The sequence below is a fragment of the Eucalyptus grandis genome, chromosome 6 (genome assembly GCF_016545825.1).
Source record: "Eucalyptus grandis isolate ANBG69807.140 chromosome 6, ASM1654582v1, whole genome shotgun sequence".
Taxonomy (NCBI): domain Eukaryota; kingdom Viridiplantae; phylum Streptophyta; class Magnoliopsida; order Myrtales; family Myrtaceae; genus Eucalyptus; species Eucalyptus grandis.
The window spans coordinates 17,734,545-17,756,339 of record NC_052617.1 but is presented as its reverse complement, the minus strand read 5'-3'; the positions used below and the strand labels follow the sequence as shown (position 1 = coordinate 17,756,339).

Below are 21,795 nucleotides of genomic sequence, written 5' to 3'. Positions count from 1 at the left end.
AACAAGTACTATAATGATAAGAAAGAGTATCATCACACAGAGATCGATGATTAATAAACTAATTAAATACTAAAATAGATTAATTCTAAAATTTATCTAACAAATCAAAATAAATTGAAAACAAAATTTTGGAGACTAAACGCAGTAAATCAATCAGATAAATATGTTAGAGCAATCGATTTCACCATAACCACTAGATATGAATTTCATATTGTTGTGGGTACAAGAATAATATCAAACATGTGACAGCAGAATTTCCTAATCTATTTATTATCCTATTTCTAGGTATAGCAAACCTACTCAGTTTATTAATACACTATATCTCTATACAAATTAAAATAAACATAAGTGCATTAAAAACTATGAATATTCTCAGCTTACAATGAGTTTTTTGGATCACCTTATCACCGAAAGCTACACAAATAACGCAGTATATCTCTATCTACGTTTAATTCACGGTTATATATTATAATTAGCAATTGCATATTATCACTTCTCGATCTCAAACATGCACATCAGATCATTTAGGTGGTGGACAGTCACTCAAAAATATTATGCACAATAATATATAACTCACATTAATGAAATCAATTACAAAATATAAAAATCATGAAATTCACATCATCATATTTAAGCTACATCATAACCCTAACAAAAGAAAATATGAACATAGCAGAAAAAGAAATAAAAATATAAATCAAACCTAGCATCTTCAATCAAAGAACAAAAAATTTGTCACCACTTTTGTCTCATCTTCAAAATATTGAAAAACTATCAGAATAATGAAAAATGATCGAACAAAAACCTAATTGTTCTCTTAGGCTCTCAATGTTCTCTTATTTATAAAATATATCCAAGATCATTATCTCCAAGCAATTGCGCATAAAATTAGGGAGTAAATCAGAGGATTTTTTATTTGATATCTATATTCCACTGTTTTTTATTTAAATTCCTGATTTTTGCCATTCTTTACATAAATAATGAAAATTCAAATAATCAGAATGAAATACAAATATTTTCTTATAGATATTGCATTATTTATTGTCTAAAATAAGTAAAATAACTCTATTTTTATAGAGTTATCAAACCCCCAAACTTAACATTTTGCTAGTCCTCAAACAAAATCAAAACATAACACATACTCAAGCTAACAACGTCTTCCATGACGTCTTTCCATAATTGCTCAAATTCACAATTCAAAGAAAAACACAAATTTCATCCAAACATTGAAATTGATTTATAAAATAAGACAAATTCTAACTATATGATCTAAGTGTGTGTGTGTGTGTGTGTGTGTGTGTGTGTGTGTGTGTGTGAGTACTCATCTTTTTCGAATTATATGCAATCCAAATAATTCACATTGACATGCAACATCTCAAAAATTCTCAATAATTATGACTAAATCTCATAAGCTTTCTTTTCATTCCTCTCTCCACTAATATAAGCTAATTATCCAACCAAAAATCAATAGAATTTTTCCTGGTTTGTAATGTAAAGCTAGGCTAAAGGTGAGATAACGGTAATTTTAAGCTCAAATCACCGATCAACACGTTGATTTCTAGGATCTAATTAGAGCCAATGTCATTGTCCAACTCATTCAAGATAATTTTTTGCCACCATATATCATCATTCTTTTTTTCTTTTTCTTTTTTTTTGTGAATTGTTTTATGGTGGAGTTTCTCCCAAAATCCCTCTTTATATAACATGAAAATTTCCAACCCATTAAGTATCCAAAAGGTTCACTCAATTGAAAGTTGGATAGGGGACCATAAAAAGCAATATTTTTTTTTCATAATACACCCCAAACAACCACAGCAATCACTTTCTTTTTTTTCATACTCCATCCTTCCTTCCAAAATTCTATTAAACTCAAATAATTTTTTATCCAAAAAAAAAAAAATCAACATGTTCATAGAGCATGGGACAATGATATAATTTGATAATGGCTAGGCTGAATATATATGGGTGTCAATGAAAAATTGGGTAATAATTAAGGCTCAACTGGGTGATGGGATAAATAAAGAGGGTTAGCTTGAAAGGCTTAATCGATCCAAAAATTGTCTAAATCATTTTCTCAATTAGATGTAGCTTAGGATTTCGCCTCAAGAGAAAATCAAATAAATTCTAAGATTTGAATGAAATCTAAGAAAATTACATACTTCACATGAATGTTCTTTAGATTTATATACAATTTAAAAATTAAGGATTTTTAGTGCTTAGTAAGTGGATCAACATAATGAGAATTAAAATTAACTCACACATCAATTGCAAGTTTAAATAAAATTTAAATTTTTCTAAGAATCGCAAAAATTCACAACAAAGAATGCAATCATGATAGACAAAAAAAAAAATTAGCCAAAAATTTTGTCTCCCCCCCAAACTTGAATGAAGCAGTGTCCTCAATGCAAAAAATAAAAATAGGAAAAAGAAAACTTCCATAATTATAAGATAAGTTCATAAATGACCTTGATAATTAAACTCTTGAAATGTAATCCCTAAAAAATTAACCTAGATAAAACAGAGAAAAGTTAATATTTTATTTTTCTTTTTTTATTATAAATGAAAAAAAAAAAAAAAACATAATTAAAATGCTTGGGTTGCATCCCAAAAAGCGCTACTTTATAATTTCAACCAAACTATCTGATGTCACTATTCTAGAGGATGAAATTCAATGGTGGTATCATGCTTGTTGTAACCACCTTTAAAGTAGAACTTCAAACGTTGACCATTCACTTTGAATATGCCATCAGTGTCATACACAACTTCAACTGTTCTGTATGAGAATACCTATGTAACTGTGAAAGGACTAGACTATTGAGACCGCAACTTTCCTGGAAAAAGTTTAAGATGAGAGTTATAAAGTAAGACTTTTTGACCAATTTTAAACTCTCTTTTGAATATATGTTTGTCATGCCATCTTTTTGTACGCTCCTTGTACAACTTAGAATTTTCATAAGCTTTATTGCGAAAAATTTTCAATTCATTCAATACAATAATCTTTCTTCACCCGCAGACTACATGTCAAAATTCAAAAATTCCAATGTCCAATATGCTTTATGCTCTAATTCCACTAGTAAGTCACAAGTCTTCCTAAACACTAGCTTAAAAGAAGAGATCCCAATTGGAGTTTTGAACGTTGTCCTATAGGCCCAAAGTGTATCATCAAGTTTTATTGATCAATCTTTCCTAGAACAAATCACTATTTTTTCTAAAATTCTCTTGATTTCTACTTGACCACTAGCTTGAGGATGATAAGGGGTTGCAACCTTATGCATAACTCCGTACTTACTAAAAAGTGTTTCAAATTGTTTATTGTAAAAATGTGCCCCCTATCACTTATGATTGCCTTAGGAGTGTCGAATCGGGTAAAAATATTTTTCTTCAAGAATTTGACCACAATCTTAGCATTAATTGTTGGCAATGCTACAGCTTCTACCCACTTAGACACATACTCCACAACCACTAAAATGTATCAATTTTCATAAGAATGTGTAAAGAGTCCCATGAAATCAATACCTCAAATATCAAATAATTCACACACAATAATGTTGTTTAAAAGTATCTCATTTTTTCTTGAAATATTTCCAGTTCTCTGACAACTATCATATGAAGCTACATAAGAGTATGCATCTTTAAAAAGTTTGGACCAATAAAATCCAGATTATAAAATCTTAATTGCAGTTTTGGTGGCACAAAAATGGCCACCTGCCTCTCCATCATGACAATAATGTAGAATGTTTGCCCTCTCTTCGTCTGGAACATATTTCCTTATGACCTAATTTGCACATACTTTAAACAAGAAATGTTCTTTCCATAAATAATTTTTAACATCAAAAAATAATTTTTTCTTCTATTGATATGATAATTCAGGAGGAAGAACATTACTTACCAAATAATTTACAAAGTTGGCATACTAGGGAATTTTTGTGGACTTGATGGAAAAAAATTTCTTATTAGGGAATTCTTCCAAAATTGGTCTTACATCTTCCTTTGAATTTGGAATTTTTTATAAGTGATTTGCAATTAGATTTCAATCCCCATCTTATCTTTGATTTCCAAATCAAATTCTTGCAATAATAGAATCCACCCGATCAACCATTGTTTTAATTCTTTCTTTTCAAGCAGATGCTTAATAGCATAGTGGTCAAAATAAACTATAACTTTTGAGCCAATTAAATAAGAAAGAAATTTATCAAAAGCAAAAACTACCGCCAAAAGTTCATTTTCTGTTGTTGAATAATTCAATTGTGTACTTGACAAGATTCGATTAGCATAGTATATGATTCGAAAGATTTTATTCTTCATTTGTCCCAAAACAGCTCTTACTGCAGAATCGCTAGCATCACACATCAATTCAAAAGGTAAATCCCAATTTGGTGCTGCCATGATTGGTGCTGACATTAACTTCTCTTTTAAAGTGTTAAAAGCCTACATGCATTCAACAGAAAAATTAAAAGGAACATCTTTTTCCAAAAAATTAGAAAGAGATTTAGCAATTTTTGAAAAATATTTTATAACTTACTTGTAAAATCATACATGTCCCAAAAATCCCCTAACAAATTTCACAGATGTTGGCGGAGGCAATTTTGTAATGACCTCAACTTTGGCTCGATCGATTTCTATTCCGTTTCAAGAAATTTTATGCTCGAGTACTATTCCTTCCTCAGCTTTTACTACTTCTTGCATCTTCGGGTTCAAATGCCTCTGAGGTTGGATAGTGGGTTTAAATTGTTCCTCCATCAAAATTTTGTGCATGCAAATTGAAGAACTAATTCCCTTAATATCAGCTATTTTCCATCCAATTACACCATTATATGCTCTCTAAGCAGTTTCTCCTCCATCAAATCTGTCAAAGAAGAAGATATAATTACCAGTAAAGAAGAAACTCCATCTAAATAAGCATATTTCAAATGAGAATGTAAGGGTTTGAGTTCAAGAATTGGAAGCTCTTCAATTGATGGTTTAGACTTTGTTATGTGTTGTTACAACACCTCAAATTTAATTGCCTTTTGCCTTGAATATGGTGGAATTGCTTTCATGAAATTTGCGTACTTTTTTATCTCCTCATTTTGAATATATTTGTTCATTGGTCGAATCAAACATGCTTCAAGTGAATCTTTAAAAATAATTTCATGAAAACCCTTATTCACCAACTTGTCAACTATCTTAACTCTAAAACAAAATTATCATAAAATGGATATTTCATTACTTTAAAAACATTAAATGAAACAATATCATCTTAAACTCTAGGACTTCCCTTGTTGCACATCAATAAGAGCTCTTCTTGTTGCTAGAAAAGGTCGACCTAAGATAAGTGGTACCTCAAAATCTTCTTCCATGTCAAGAACTATGAAATCTGCAATAAAGATAAATTTGTCAACTTTTACCAAAATATTTTCCACAATACCTCTCGATATTTATTGATCAATTAGCTAGTTAAAGTGACACTGTGTGGTTGCTTTTATCTCGCTCAATCCTAATTTCTTAAAAATTGAATAAGGCATCAAATTAATACTTGCACCTAAATCATATAATGCATTTTCAAATTAAGAATCCCAATAGTGCAAGGAATAGTAAAATTCCCTAGATCTTTTAATTTCAGAGCTAATTTGTTTTGTAGGATGGCTGAACACTTTTCATTTAACTTCACAGTTTCATAATCCTCCAGTTTCCTTTTGTTTGCCAAAATCTCCTTCAAAAATTTGCATAACTAGGCATTTGCGCTAAGGTATCTGTAAAAGGAATGTTAATGAGTAATTTTTTAAATACATTAAGAAATTTAGAAAATTGTTTATCTATTTTATGTTGCTGGAGTTGCTAAGGAAATGGAATTGACAGCACATATGACTTAAGATTATCTAGAAAAAGTTTACTCTTGCTTGTCTCATTTGATTGTTTATTAATCACATATTCCTTGTCTCTAAAAATCTCCTTTTTGACATATTCTTCTCCTACTTGTTTATCACTTCTCAAGGTTATAGCCTTTATGTTTTTGATTGGATTTTTCTCTATGTCGCTCGACAAAGAACCATGTTGTCTCCCTGACATCATGCTTGCTAACTGACCCACTTGCATCTCTAGATTTCTTATTAAAGCCTCTTGGTTTAGAAATCTCATATCCATGCTTTTGATAAATTCATGAGTCGTGTTAGCAAGTTTGGTGAATATATCTTCCAAATTTGATTTTGTCTCTTCTAATTGTTTGAATCCTGGTGGTCTTGTCACATTTTGATTATTCCATGAAAAATTTAGATGATTACGCCATCCCGGATTGTACACATTGGAGTATGGATTATTCTGTGACCTATTAAAATTTCCAACAAAGTTAGAATTTTCACTAGATTGTTTAAAAGTATTACCTACCTGACACTCTATGCTAACATGTCCTTCACCACAAAAATCACGTCAAATTTTGAATTTTCATGTGAAACATTCATATTATCTAGCTTTTTCTTGAGTGTTTCAAATTGTGCAACAATTGTAGCAAAAGCATCCACTTCGTGAACTCTGCTAGCTTTTCGCATCGGTAGTCTCTCAGTAAGCTACTGATAACTATTGAATGACATATTCTCTAATAGGTTGTGGGCTTCTTCTAGTGTTTTATTATTTAGAGTTCCCCCTACAGCTACATCAATCATAGAACGAAGATTTGTGCTAGAGCCATTATAAAAAGTTGTACCTATATTCATACGGGTAGTCCGTGATGTGGGCATCTCCTAAGAAATTATTTGAATCTTTCCCATACTTCATATAATTTTTCATTATCCATTTGCATAAAATTAGTAATATCATTACGCATCTTCACAGACTTTGCAGGTAGAAAGAACTTACCAAGAAATTCCTAAGCCATATCATTCCATCTAGTGATTGATCCTGCAAGAAGAGAAGAAAACCAACTCTTAGCTTTGTCTCTAAGAGAGAATGGAAATAATCTCAATCTAATAGCATCATCTGTAACTCAATTATATTTAATGGTGTCATAGATTTTAAGAAAAGCATCGATGTGAGCGTTTGAATCATCGTTTGGTAGCCCACTGAATTACACTGATTGTTGAAGTATCTGAGTGAGTGACGGCTTGATCTCAAAGTTGTTTGCTTGAATTGCAGGTCTTCTGATACTTGATGTGGTGCCTTGAACTATTGGAGCAGCATAATCTTTTAAAATTTTACGTGGACTTTCATTCTCACCATCCGCCATCTTCTTAGCATGATTTCTCTATTCTCTCAGTCACCTTTTGAACGTATGCTCGATTTCTAATCAAGCTCAATAAGTTTCCCTTGTTGGCTACATGTCATAAACCGATGTACACTCTAAAAAATAAAATAAAACGAAAACTAGATTAAACTTAGAATTATCTTATATCAATATTAATTAGTATTAAACAAACGATCCCGGGTAATGGCGTCAAAAACTTGTTCGTAAAATTCTAAATGCAAATTAACGTGTCGAACAAGTAATATAATAATAAGAAATAGTATCATCCCACGGAAATCGATGATTAATAAACTAATTAAACACTAAAATAGATTAATTCTAAAATTTATCTAACAAATCAAAATATAATTGAAAATAAATTAAAAACAAAATTTGGAGACTAAATGCAGCAAATCTATCGATAAATATGTTAGAGCATCCGATTTTACTATAACCACTAGATATGAATTTCAAATTGTTGTGGGTACAAGAACAATATCAAACATGTGATAGAAATTTCCTAATATATTTACTATCATATCTTTAGGTATAACAAACCTACTCAGTTTATTAATCCACTATATCTCTATGTGAATTAAAATAAGCATAAGCGCATTAAAAATTATGAATATTCCCAGCTTACAATGAGTTTATTGGATCATTTTATCACTGAAAATTACACAAATAACTATCTACGTTTAATTCACGGTTATATATTATAATGAGTAATTGCATATTATCACTTCTCAGGTTCAAACGTGCACATCAGATCATTCAAGTGGTGGCCAGTTATTCAAAAGCATTATGCACAATATTATATAACTCACATGAATGAAATCAATTGCAAAACATAAAAATCATGAAATTCATATCCTCATGATTAAGCTACATTGTAGACCTAACAAAAGGAAATTAGAACATAGCAGAAGAAGAAATAAAAATATAAATCAAATCCAGCATCTTGAATCAAAGAACAAGAATTTTGTTACCACTTTTTTTTTTGTGGCTAGAGGAACCAGCTTGCACCGGAACCACGGTGACGCCAGCGGGAAACCACCACCCCGACGCCACGCTTAAATCGCCTAATGATCCACCTGTAAACCCCCTGGTGACGCTAGCAGGGAAACCACCACCCCCGACGCCACGCTTAAATCGCCTAATGATCCACTAGCCTCCCTGCAACGCAAGTTGCAAGGGCTTCGAACTCCAGACCTCCTCGGGGAGGTCTGGAGCCTACCCAGCAGAGCCACCTGAGCCGGTGGTTCGTTACCACTTTTTTTTTCTCTTCAAAATATTTGAAAAACTTTCAGAATAATGAAAAATGATCGAACAAAAACCTAATTGCTCTCTCAGGCTCTCAATGTTCTCCTATTTATAGGATATATCCAAGTTATCCTAAGCAATTGCGCATAAAATTAGGGAATAAATCAAAGGACCTTTGATATGATATCTATCTTTCATTACTTTTTTATTTGAATTCCTGATTTTTGCCATTCTTTTCATTATCTTCTCCATATCTCATTACTGCATAAATAAAGAAAATTTAAATAATCAGAAGAGAATCCAAATATTTTATCATAGATATTGCATTATTTATTACCTAAAATAGATAAAATAACTCTATTTTTATAGAGTTATCATCAACACATACTTAGTTCTTTTCATCAATATTTTGTGAGGAGAGTTGAACTTATGCTCAGTGTCACTTAGCTTATTTTTCATCATTTGTATTCTCCAACCTAACATTTCCTTCTCAATCTTCAACTGGGAAATCATCTCTATCGTCAAATGGGAAATCAAGATCAATAAAGGTCAATAAGTGCGATCGGGGATAAAATATTAGGTACACAAGTGATGTTACGTCAAACTTGCAATAGACCATTGAATGGATGACGTGTGTTAACCTTGGAGCACACCATTAGAAATTTTGAAAGTGCTCGCTCTTCCTTTGTCTATCTCCCCTCTTTTGCACCTTTTATTTCTCTTCTTCTTCACCATTTCTTCCTCTCTTTTTTTCCTCTTCTTTCCCTTTGGCATGTGGCTGGTACTCACCCATGGCCAGCAACTGGTCATAAGCAAAGGTCGCATTTGTCAGATTCGGCAAGCGCTCAACCCTCGCAACTAGGGTGAGGGTCGCCCTCACCCCAACCCTTGTCAGATCCGGAGTTATGGAGAGATAGGACGTTAGCGGAGCCATAAGGGATCTCAAGGATACAGGGGTTGAGGGACGGCTTAGGGTTGCAAATAACTGGAGGCTTAGGCTTGTTCTTAAACCTAGGGGGTGGCCATGGGGGTGACAAATGACCTATGGAGGGAGGTGACGACATCAGAGCCGCAAAGGACCTTGAGGATGCAAGGATTGAGGGAGAGCTGATGATGATAAGGAACTTGGGCTTGTTCTTGGACCAAAGGGGGCAACCATAGGAGCAAAAGACAACCTCAATGGTGGAGCCTTCACCGGAGGGAGATCGACAAAGTAGAGAGAGAGAGAGAGAGAGAGAGAGAGAGTCAATCGAGGAGAGACAGAGCAGAGAGCATCCTTGTGTGAGAGAGAAGAGAGAGAGTCAATCGAGGAGAGACAAAGCAAAGAGCGTCCTCACGTGAGAGAGCATCCTTGTGTGAGAGAGAAGAGAGAGAGTCAATCGAGGAGAGACAAAGCAAAGAGCGTCCTCACGTGAGAGGGAGAGAGAGAGAGAGAGAGAGAGCTACTTTCAGACTTTAATTTTTTTTTTAAGTGAATCTAATAATGACACATATCATTCATTCAATGAATTATTGTAAGTTTGACATAACATCACTAATGTACCTAATATTTTCTCACAATCAAGTCCTTTCAATCGGCCTACATTACATTCAAACAAGTACTTATGTGGCATCCTTAAATTACACTTTTAAACATAAATTTCGAACGAAATCACATTTTTCAATAGAAAATGGAAGAGTTAATTAAACAAATGTTAGTATTCATTGTACTTTTTGTATATATATATAGGACGTAATGAATCAATTAAAAGATTTAGAACTCAAAAGCATTCCATACATGAGGTTTAAGATTTTGGATGACAAATTTTTCATTTAACCCAGATGTAATTAGACTTAAGGGAACAGAAAATCTCATCCTCATACTAGCAATTATGCTACGAACAGGCCCCATTAGCACCGGGATGAAGCCATCCTCATGCGCGTCCTTTTCCTCGATACAGGAATCCGATTGACTATCGATGGAGACGACGGACATTTATCTGCGCATGGGGTCGCAAGTACGAGAATGAAGAATGACGTGTTGATCATCATTCCGACGGAGTCATGCCAAGAAATTACAGTGGCACTTTGCTTAAAAGTTACACAGTAACAACGATGGAATGTTTGTCCCGGACGTATATCGAGCCGCCATGAGTCGGTGCTTCTGGCACAAGATTGATGATGAATCATTGAATCTGACTCCAAAATGAGCTTTTTTCACTTGATGATTCACCGTCGTCCCTACTCCTCCTCCTTGTCCTTGTTGGTCTGCTCCTGTTGGGAGGAGTCCCCCAAAAAAAAAAGAGGAGATAAAATGCACTGCTTTGCTTATATAAACGGGAAGAATAAATAATTTAGACGAGGAAAAGAAATATATATATAAGCCATCAAGAAATGGGCATAGGAAAACAGGCATCGTGGTGATGGGAAGGGCAGAAGGAGAAATTTTGAGGCAGTGTGCGTAAGGAGTGGGTGCTGCTGACTGCCGAGCGATACCGCCTCTGCGAGGGGGTCACTGGGAGGGAGACGAGAAGCGAGCTTTTCCCACAGAGATAGAGAGAGAGAGAGAGAGAGAGGCGAGGAACCCTACTTCTGCTATCTCTCCAGTTCTCGTAGACCCTGAAGATCTCGAAGCGTCCTCCGTCTCTCCCTCTCTCTACACACATCTTGGGTGTGGGGGGGTTTCCCATTCGCTGCCGATTCACGATGGTCCGTACTTCTTGTCCCCGCAACTGTTGTTGACCCCCAGCTTTTGTTAATCTTGTTTCCTCGAAAGGTTGTTGCTGCTGCTGTGGTCGTCGTTCTTTCTTTTCTTTTCTTTTATGTGGGATCATCGGAAACGCGACCCTTTTCTTGCTTCGGAATTGTAGGTCTGCTGCGGGTCAAGCTATTAAGCTTACTTCAATTTTTCTCTTCTTTAGGCCGCGATTTATGCCCAGTTCAGTTGCTAGACTCCAGCTATCGGCTGATACGCTACTTTAGCCAAATTGATCTTTACACAAATCTCTGTTCCTGTGAATTTTCTTGCGCTTTCTTGAATCCAGCTTTTGTTGAGCCGCGTAGAGTTATGGCGAAGGGACAGTATGCTCCTTTCCGTGGGATACCCATGTTCCATCTTTAGCTTATTCCATGCCTAATTCACTCCTTCCTATTTTGCAGAACAAACTGGGGCGGAGCAACCGTGACAAAGTGCAGCAGTTCATGGCAATAACTGGAGCCAGGTAGGCCCCTCAATCCTCCACATGAAACTATATTCTCGTCAAAGAGCAGGGCGTGAGGATGGGTCTCCTGCGGCCATAGATTACAACTTTTGACTGCGATTTTGGTGTTGTTGGAAATGAATGGAAGGAGATTTCTGTGAAGGTTCTCAAGAAAGCTGTTTTTTGCCTTAATTTTGGACTGGATATTCATCTTTTTCTATGCCTTTTGGCTCTGGATTCTTTTGTTGGCTTTGTGATCTTATCCTGCGATAGATCCCGTAAGTAAAGCCATTAACGGAACATGTGCGAATGCTTTTGGTTTGTTGATGACAAGCATAACTAAAAGTTGAACTGATAAGTGTAGCATAAAAGTGCATATGTGAGACTCTTCCCCTTCTTTGTTCTATAATTTTTGGTTTATTGGGGAAGTTAATGAAATTTGTTGACTATACAATTCTTTAGAGGATGATTCCTGATATCATGCTTGGTTTCAATTTAATTGTGTTACTTATTCCATGATGAATGTGCTGGCACTTTTTTTCAGGAATTATGTAGATCTTGTCTTTTCAGTATGATTATTTATCAGTTCTTTTTTTCTGGTGTGGCCATTTGTGTAAATGATAGGCAATCGAGCTGTTTTCCCCCCTCCAGGCTGCAACCTATTCTTTAGTTACAACTTTTTTTCCCATGCAGTGAAAAAGTTGCCCTTCAGGCTTTGAAGGCCAGTGATTGGCATCTTGAAGGTGCATTTGATGTATTTTACAGTCAGCCTCATATAAGAACTTATACTGATACAAGACACTTGGAGGAGCTTTACCACAGATATAAAGGCAAGGCTTGCTTCTGGATTCCTGGATTATCGCAGTTGACTGAATTGCTTCTTATGCTGATTAAAAGTAGTTACAGGACAATAGTACTTCTTTTGGATTTGTTACCAGTTCTGTACAGTGTCATAAATTTGGTTTTTCAACGCTGAAAAGAGAGCTTATGCACTGGAGTTATAACACCTTGTAGATATTGTTTGGTTTTATGCTATCTTATTAGCAGATGTATTTGAATTTGCAGATTCCTATGCTGATATGATACTTGTCGATGGGATTACCCTTCTTTGCAATGATCTTCAGGTGGCCAGTCGTGATTCTTTCTGTTACGATCTCAATTATATGGCACCACTTCCTTGAATTTCCAGAATGCATCTTGAGTTTTCTCTTTCTACCATTATCTTTTGTCTTCCTGGGATGCATAGGAACCTTTTCATTGTCGTATATGTTTTTTAGTTAAATGACACACGAGTATTTTATTTTGCAGGTGGATCCCCAAGATATTGTTATGGTAAGTGAACATGCGTAATTTGGTATGCTGTCATAGGATGAGGATACTCTCTCTTGTTTACTTGAACCTTCCGATACAAAAAATGCACTGCTGTGACTGCTGACTGACCTAATCGCTTGAAGGCTGCAATGAAGACGAAGTCCTTTATTTTCCATGTTTCATCTCTTTCTGCCCTTTTATCTTCCTTATTTTTCTGGTTAATATCTTTCGGCTTTGGTAGTAAAATCTCCTAAAGATACTAGTCCAACATTCCATTAGTCAGCTAGAAGTCTTTATTAGTTACAAATTCACCATTAAACATCAGAATACTAAAACTATAGGAATTCATGTATCAAGTAGGAATTGCTGTCTCTGTTCCACATAAGCGATAGCCATTTTGTTCTACATATATAGTTTTTTGGTTGGAGAAACTGAAGGTTCTGTCATAGTACTTTAGCATGGCTGAACCTGAGAAAGTTTGTTAATAGAGGTTGTTCATAAATAAAGCTAACAATCAAGTTTAAGCCATACTTTTATTTTCTTTCTGTTCTAGAGACTGCATCATGTGTATTATGGTCTTTGTTGAGATTCTTCTAATGATGAGATTGATTTGTATCAGCTGGTTCTTTCATGGCACATGAAGGCTGCAACGATGTGTGAATTTTCAAAGCAGGAATTCATAAGTGGACTGCAGGCACTTGGGTAGTTCTTCTTGCCTTTTCTTTTTTCTGCTTTTCCTGATACCAGTGTTGGCACAGTTTGCCTCATGCATTATTCTGAAGGCTAGTCTTTCTTGGCAGGATAGATACCCTGGAGAAATTCCGTGAAAGGATACAATATATGCGCTCTGAGTTGAAAGATGACCGTATGCAATTATGTGAAATTATTGCCATAGTTTGATTAATAATTATGACAATTGCTTGGCAAAGCTCTTTTGACTTATCTCTGATTATTTTATTTTGTTTTGACTGAACAGAAAAGTTCCGGGAAATATATAACTTCGCATTTGGTTGGGCAAAAGAAAAGGTATGCATCTTATTAGTGTTATTGGACTGTAAGTTTTCACTTCTGAGCTATAAAGTGCTTGATCAGCTTCAGGATAAGATTGTTGCTGATTAAGTTGTCTTTGGACGTTGGTGGTAAAATACGCTACAGCCATATTTTATCAGTGTGCTTGATTCAATTGTGGATTAATACGGCAGTTTAAGAGCATGTCCTTAGATAAGTTTTTGCAGTCATGGGATATCGTTACCTTAGTTACAGATTATTGTACATCATGTAGCACCTCGACTTTTGCAAACCTAGGTTCAGGTTTTAGCGCCTAAGATTCCTAGAATCTTCTCTAGTAAGGGAGGGTGATCTCCTAGAATGATCAGTTACTTTGTCGATGGAAGATACCTGACTTTTTGCACAATTTCAATTTCTAGTCAAACTTGGATAAAATTTTCTATCAGCCTTTTGACGTTTAAGTCTGAGGGTTCGACAGATTAATAACAGAAAGTAATAAATGCCGTATCATAGTAATAACTTACTGTTATGTGGTTTTCTATAAGATATTATTTACACTTTCAGCCACCTGAACGAATTTGCCTTGCATCCGTAGAGAATACGTTCATGCTGGATCTTGTACATTGAGCCTGGAATATGTTTCATACCTTTTTCATATCCATCTCTGATTGCTTTTTCCCCGTAGACCTTCCATGAGAATTTTCACTTAAGTTCTTTTGGTCATGTCATCTCCACTTACCTCAGGGTCAAAAATCCTTGGCACTCGATACAGCAATTGGGATGTGGCAATTACTTTTTGCTGAAAATCAATGGCCATTAGTTGATCACTGGTGTCAGTTTTTACAGGTAGTTTTCTTTTGTATACTTATTGAGCATTACAATCTGTTTGAGTTATTAATAATTAGTCCTCACGCCTGAGTATGGCCATCCTGGTTTTTTTGGTATATTCTCAAAATATTGTCTTTTTCTTTTGATATTTATTTTCAGTCCAAAGAGCCTATCTATATTCCCTCCCAAACACCCATAAAAGGAAGAAAAAAGAAAGAAAGAAAAATCTAGTAAGAAGAGAATTGCTCAGAAACACATTTGGTGGGGCTTTCAATTTTCAAGTAATTTAACATTTTTCTGGGAAAATGGAGGAAAGGAGATTGTCATTTTTCAACTTAAGCAATTTAGGTAAAAAATTTGCTATGCTCCATTAAGCAAAATGCAAGAAAGAACTACGAGGATTTGACATCAAATGCAGGTCCAAAAAGTGGAGAGCTGAAAATGAGAAGCAGTTTTGGGGAAATTGAAGGACTTCTTTCAGACCAGATGCACTTCTGATGGTTGCACGTTTGGAGCCTTTAGACTTTCTGTATTTGTTTCCCCTCTCAATATGATTGATTAGACACTTAGTAACATCTTCCTTCTAATATATGGGATGAATGTAGCACATGGAAGCGAGTTGAACTATTTTTGCAGGAGGGAGTTTGTTTTTGAAATGGATTTCTGCAGTTTGGCCCAACCAAAAAAAAAAAAAAAAAAAAAAAGATGAAACAAATAGTTAGAGTAGATAATATTAATAGTTAAATGAACTGGGTAGATGGTGAATAGAGGATGTTCTTTTTCATCTTGACGTCTCAGCCTAGTATGAAGGGATGGATGGCATCACTTATGTTGGTTCGGTTCCTCTAAATGCTATGCCCCCTTTGCACTGTAGCTAGACTTTTCTGGTTGAAAACAAAAGTAGGGACACTGCATACAAAGTTAACTTTGTCAGAATGCAGCAACTAGTTATCTCATCCTGTTTCAAAAACGTGATTAAAGAAATGTGCGCTTGTCTTGACATATAATGGCTGTTGAATGGGATTTTGTATTGTCTTTCTCTACTTCAATACAGGCCCGTCATAATAAGGCAATCTCCAGGGACACATGGTCTCAACTATTGGAGTTCGCCAGGGTAAGATATCTGTATGACATTATTTTTTTAGGAATGTATATCCTCTTCCATATATGTATATCTTTGATGGACTAAGTCATGTGTTTTTAGCTCATGTGAAATTGATGTAGAAGTCTTGTAGCAGTTATAAGGAGATGATCTTCACTCTTCTCACACCCAGTTTACATCCTTGCTTTCATCCCTCTCTTCTTGCTGAAGAATCTGGTTGTTATTTATACTGGGGCGGGGAGCTAAGAGGGTTAAAGTTGCTTTTGATTTTTGAGTGTGTAGTCTCAGTGAACAAGAATTCCACATATCTGAGATAAACATTTGGTGGAAATGGAAACTTTCAACCTATAGATAATGTGAACCCCATGCATATTTATCTGCACAGGCATCTCAAAATCTGGAACTTTCCCATGGATGCAACTGACAGACACCCTTCTGTTATGCAGACTGTGGACCCAACCCTGTCTAATTACGATGCTGAAGGTGCTTGGCCATATCTTATTGATGAATTCGTCGAATACCTGAATGAAAATGACATTGTCCAGAAGAGTCACATGGATGATCCTGCCCGATGATGATTGGCTGCTGTGGTGCAGACTCTGCGATTGGTTGATCTTTAAATCTTCTTGTGGATTGAGCTATGTCATTGTAATCGAATACCTTTATAAAGCCAACCAGAGTCCTCTCTCCTTTTCTCGTCTCCTGCTACAGTCTCCGTCTCCCCCACAAGACAAAGTGGTTAAAAAGAGAGGAAGAGAGAAGAAAGACCTCACTTCCTTATTTTCCTTGGAAATCCATTTGATGAAAATTCATACATCAGCAGTGGAAGATGTGATATGGGAGATTTGATGTCCAATTTTTTTGTGAGATAAATGTGAATAATGACTGGCGTTTGTTATGTTAAAAATTTCTCCGTAGAACCAGTGCATGCGCATGGCTATCCTTTGTCAAGAAATGACATTCCTTTTTACGTGGCCTCGAGTTCTCAAGAAATCGTTAAGGTGTCCAATGAGTAGATACTGGTGAATGGCTGCCGGCTGGGAATCAGTCAGGTTTCTCTCGCCTTGTCAAACACCCCCTCCCCAAAAAAAAAAAAAAAAAAAAAAAAAACAATGTTCTTATACATCATGGATTGGGAGCGGCAGTTTCGAGCTGCTTGTAGCTCTGTTTGGCGCATCTCTTTTTAAGATATCTTCATGAAACGGTATTTGTTATGCACCTCTCAATGTTAAAAGAGTTAGCAGCTTGGGTATTCTTCATTAATTTGAATTATTTCACAGCAAGCGCTTGTGGACGCAATTGTGAAGCTAAAATTGATTCGCCGAAATGGTAGTAAAAGAATACAGGCAAGCATCACTCACACTGGACCTGATGAATTTACATTAGTGGAACTGCAAATTGTCTTTAATTGCACTCTTACCAGTTCGTACAAACTTGTTGAGGTAGGAGAGCAGACCATTCTTTCTTTCAGGTTCTGCAAGCAACTGGGTTTTGCACATACTACACCTAACCGGATATCAAGCAGGTCCAATGAAAGAGGTGATATGGCATACCATGCAATCCATACCATAATCCCACAGCCGACCATCTCTATTGAGGTGAGGGATCGGTTGAATTATGCTCAACAAAATTGCATGAACGACCCTTTGAATGTTGGCCTAGCCGCCAAGAATCATCTGCTTTGTGAGTTCTTCAGATGATCAACAACCCGTATTCCGTCTGACAGTCCAATGTTCAATGAGCAAATGACGTGACGTGAACAGGGCATTACTCGTACTCATCAAGAGTGGGTTATCTGTCACTAGTCACGCGTGAGTTGGGTCAACACCCTTTATGATCTTTTCTCCACAAGCCTTCGTCTACTGCTGGCCTGGCCTTAAAAATAAGATAGTATAAGGTCAACTCTTATTTTTTGCTTTGTGCCCTCTGTCCACCATAGAGTGTGGCCATCAACAACCTCAGAGACACTGAGATTTTCAGGCAGAGAGAGAGAGAGAGATGGACCGTCGGACCATCGGACCGCCCTTCTTCCGAACATGTCCAGAAGTTCGAGCAACCTGAGTCAGTTTTTGGCAGTACTCAGGCATCCACTTTTTGGCAGGCCCCTCTGCCAGGAAAAAGAACTGGTGCACGGGTGAAAATATAGACACATGCTCAAGCACTTTCATTCACTGATGTAACAGACACAAGTTCATGATACTCGCCAATTTAGATGACTCTCATCCATTGGTACATACAAACTGCTGAGAATTTCAATACCTGAAGGGCATATGACTGTCTTCACGTCAAAAGAAAACATTTCCTACAGAAATTGCTTTTTTCTACAAGAATTTATTCCAACTTGAATAAAGATAGGTCGCCCAAAAAATAATTTAACCTCAGGTTAATCTCACACGGGAACTGGCGTGGCTTCGTCTAGAGCAACAACACCAGGAAGTTCTTTGCCTTCCAACAACTCCAAACTGGCACCACCACCAGTAGATATGTGGCTCATCACATCAGCAACTCCAACTTTCTCCACAGCTGCAACAGAGTCCCCTCCTCCAATAATGGTCGTCACTCCTGCGGCACTGAGCTCTGCTAGCTTCTTTGCAACAGCCTGCACGTAGAAGTACAAGGTCATCAAAGTTTGCATTGGTCCTAGTTAACCATGCTAGCCATAGGCCAAACCCACTTACAAAATCGAAACATGTCCGCAAAATGAAAGAATTAACATTCGAGGTTCATCAAATGAGAAGCTCCCTTGAAGTCTTAACTGCTTGTCTACAGCTCATTCAAAACAAATGATGTGCACAACCTTGGTAGGAAGGGACCAGAGAATCCATGCTAAAGCTTAACTAGACCGAACACATGTACAGATAATGAGCCATAAACCAGGACAGATGATTTCCAGCCACATAAAGCTGATGAATAAGCGCAGAGTCAAGGAACAAACAAATCAAATCCATGCACATCTCACCTCAGTTCCAGCGGCAAATTTGTCAAACTCAAACACTCCCATGGGTCCGTTCCAGATGACAGTTTTGGTAGTTCCCAGAGCATCATTAAATGTCTTAATAGAGTCTGGTCCAATATCCAATCCCATCCAGCCATCAGGAATGGCAGATGCTGGCACTATCTGCAATGTTCGAAGCAGTTTAAAATAAGATAAGTCTACAACCACAGTGCCTACTCACGTGATATCTGCACCGTAAAGAAGTGTTGAAACTATTTTGCACATATCGTGACACACATTTTTAAATGTGAGAAGGCTAGGAGAAGAACCGAAGCAGCTAACCTTGCTGTTTGCATCTGGAGCAAACTTGTCCGCAATAACCACATCAGTGGGCAACAATAAAGAAACTCCCTTTGCTTTGGCCTTTTTAAGGAGCGATGTTGCAAGATCCAGCTTATCTTCCTCCACCAAGGAAGAACCAACAGAGAGACCCTGTGCCTTGTAGAAGGTGAAGATCATGCCACCCCCCAAAAGAAGGATGTCACACTTCTCTAGAAGAGATTCAATCACACCAATCTTGGATGAGACTTTTGAGCCACCCACAATGGCAGCAAATGGTCTCTTGGGGGTAGACACAGCCCCAACAAGATAGTCTAGCTCCTGGTTAAAGAAAAGGCAAGTTGAAGGTCCATACGAGAGAACTAAGTAACATAAAGCAAAGGATAGATTAAGATGCCTAAGAAGACTCAAAAGCATTAGGACATACCAAAACAAAATCTTGCTAAACTGGATCTTGATGTACATAACTCAAATTTAGTCTTCCGCATGCATTATTTCAAGGAACCAACCTCATAGTGACAAAAATTAAGAACCAGCATTTTCCATGCATAATGTTTAAAAGAGTTACAAGAATGAAACCACACATGCAAAAGTCGAAGAAAGAGATAAACCAATACCTTCCGCAGACACATAACAAGTCCAATAGGACCAAAAATATCGCTTCTCGAGAAAAACTTGGTCAGTGCGTGAAAATCGGCAAATTACTACTATTGCTTAAAATCTGTTCCAAGCAAAATAGCAAACAAATTACCTTCTGCAAAAGGAAGCCAGCAACAGAGGGCTTCAAGAACTTAGTAACCCCCTCAGTAGAAGCATGAGCCCTGTGTGCTGTTCCAAAAGCATCATTTACATACAGATCTGCCAATGATGCCAGCTTCTTGGCAAACTCAGGTTCATTCTTTTCTTCCTCTTTGTAAAATCTCACGTTCTCAAGAAGAAGAACACCGCCCTCAGGCAATGAAGCCACCAACTTCTCTACCTCAGGGCCAATGCAGTCATCTGCTTTTACAACCTGCTCAAGTGAGGATAAATACCAAGAAAACACTCACTTCTTTATCCAATTAGCAGAATTTTCCAACAGTGCTGTCCAACCATTTTTGTATATGACAAAGATGTCCTTACCTGAATGCCAAGGAGTTCAGATAGCCTTGGAACAAGAGGTGCCAAACTGTACTTTGGTGTCACCCCTTTGGGTCGGCCCTGGAAATTTTAAGGAGGAAAATCAACTACCGCCAATACAATCAACATCACAGTTGGTGGCTCACATTCACTGTACTGATATGAAACGGGAATCCCTTTAACTTACACCCGGAATCAAGTCACTAGTTTAAGAAAAGTAAGCAACCACTAATCAAAATGCGGTCTGAAAACATCCATTCTAGGACTAATCACGACTATGTCACATGAGAGTTCTTCAAAGATTTTTTTTTTTTTTTTTTTTTTTTTGGGCAGAGAAAGAGTCCATGACATAGTAGATGCCAGTCCTGGTGGGAAGAGAGAGATCTGCAAATTGAGGAAGGCAAACATATAGTGTTGAGGAAACCAAGACGATGGTAACGTGAGGAGACTCCAGCAGTCAGATTCGTCGAGTCAGAATACACGACAGACGATGGCAAACATAGGCAGACTCATGCTTTGCAATTAGAAGTGAAGAAAAAGATTCGGAGCAAAATGAAGGACAATTCAATGCAGACAGATTTAATAAGGACCCACAAAAGAGGAGGAGGAGAGAATCATAGTGGAGAAGGGACGGGGAGGGTCAACGCTCGATCAATTACCAAGTGGCTGGAGAGGATGACTCTGGCGCCATTTTGGATCAAGTACTTGATGGTGGGGACGGCGGCGCGGACCCTGGTGTCATCGGTGATGTTCTGGTTGTCGTCGAGAGGCACATTAAGGTCGGCCCTCACGAACACCTTCTTCCCCTTCAAGGCGGGGCCGGTCAAGTCGCCCACGCTCTTCTTGGCCATGGACACGACCCCTCTGCTCCCCTTGCCCCTCAAAGATCGGAGCTTGGAAGCCACGTGAGCGGCCAAGAACGGGTCGGCAGCGGCGAAGCCCAGGCGGCGGAGGCCGGAGGAGCGGAGGCCGGAGGAGCGGAGGTGGAGGAGAGCGGAGCCAGAGGTGGAGGATGAGGATGAGGAGGAGGAGGCGGAGGCGGAGGAGGAGAGGAGAGAGAAGGCGGTGGGTGCAGCCGCCGACGCCATTTTACCTTCCCTTGACCTGCTTTGCTGCTTGGAAGAAAAACCAGAAAACCGTCACCGAGCCAACAACAATCGATGCTGAACGAGGAGTGGTGGGGGGGAGTGTCGCTTTGGCGTCTAGTTTTTATGCGGCTGGATAGGAGGGGAGTCGAAAGATGTGGACGTGGGGATCGAAGGAGGGAAAGAGTGGGAGATTTTCTGGATTTCTCTTATCGTCGAGGAGAGGTCCAAGATTTTCGATGACTTTGAGACTCCCCTACACGTACAGATTCAAGGGCCGCGCGTGACACCTGACGCTTACCAAAAGAACCAAGTTAAAATCATATCCTGTACCGATGATTGCGATGCATATATCATGACGAGAGGATCGTAATTACATCCCATCGACTATGTAATTTTATAAATTCATGAGTTGGGATTAGCAGCTTAAA

General features: G+C 37.4%; 2 protein-coding genes and 1 non-coding gene across 3 annotated transcripts; 2 read left to right on the top strand and 1 right to left on the bottom strand.

The window, feature by feature from the left end:
- Nucleotides 1–6,695: 6,695 nt before the first annotated feature.
- On the top strand, nt 6,696–6,801 carry LOC120295190. Its single transcript, XR_005552548.1, has one exon. It is a non-coding gene; the product is annotated as a small nucleolar RNA R71 (small nucleolar RNA).
- Nucleotides 6,802–10,826: 4,025 nt separating this feature from the next.
- Nucleotides 10,827–16,793, top strand: LOC104448687 (DCN1-like protein 1). Its single transcript, XM_010062560.3, has 11 exons — nt 10,827–11,146; nt 11,597–11,658; nt 12,331–12,467; nt 12,703–12,761; nt 12,946–12,969; nt 13,568–13,650; nt 13,749–13,813; nt 13,925–13,974; nt 14,701–14,802; nt 15,839–15,898; nt 16,333–16,793. Exons 1-11 carry the CDS (start codon nt 11,144–11,146, stop codon nt 16,459–16,461), a joined length of 774 nt encoding a protein of 257 aa, XP_010060862.2. The 5' UTR covers nt 10,827–11,143; the 3' UTR covers nt 16,462–16,793.
- A 1,234-nt stretch (nt 16,794–18,027) lies between these two features.
- LOC104448686 (phosphoglycerate kinase, chloroplastic) lies at nt 18,028–21,582 on the bottom strand. The gene is made up of 6 exons (XM_010062559.3): nt 20,939–21,582; nt 20,283–20,360; nt 19,912–20,172; nt 19,164–19,481; nt 18,846–19,004; nt 18,028–18,485 (listed from the first exon to the last, which is right to left on the bottom strand). The coding sequence occupies exons 1-6, from the start codon at nt 21,365–21,367 to the stop codon at nt 18,276–18,278; spliced, it is 1,455 nt and encodes a 484-aa protein (XP_010060861.1). The 5' UTR covers nt 21,368–21,582; the 3' UTR covers nt 18,028–18,275.
- Nucleotides 21,583–21,795: the final 213 nt, after the last annotated feature.

Excerpts from the sequence above, each read along its gene's own strand:
- LOC104448686 (XM_010062559.3), bottom strand. The coding sequence starts at position 21,367 with ATGGCGTCGGCGGCTGCACCCACCGCCTTCTCTCTCCTCTCCTCCTCC. Across the intron at positions 19,005-19,163 it reads CTCCAGATGCAAACAGCAAG|ATAGTGCCAGCATCTGCCAT; the intron begins GTTAGCTGCTTC and ends CGAACATTGCAG. Across the intron at positions 18,486-18,845 it reads AATTTGCCGCTGGAACTGAG|GCTGTTGCAAAGAAGCTAGC; the intron begins GTGAGATGTGCA and ends TTCTACGTGCAG.
- LOC104448687 (XM_010062560.3), top strand. Across the intron at positions 13,975-14,700 it reads TTGGTTGGGCAAAAGAAAAG|GGTCAAAAATCCTTGGCACT; the intron begins GTATGCATCTTA and ends CACTTACCTCAG. Across the intron at positions 14,803-15,838 it reads ACTGGTGTCAGTTTTTACAG|GCCCGTCATAATAAGGCAAT; the intron begins GTAGTTTTCTTT and ends ACTTCAATACAG.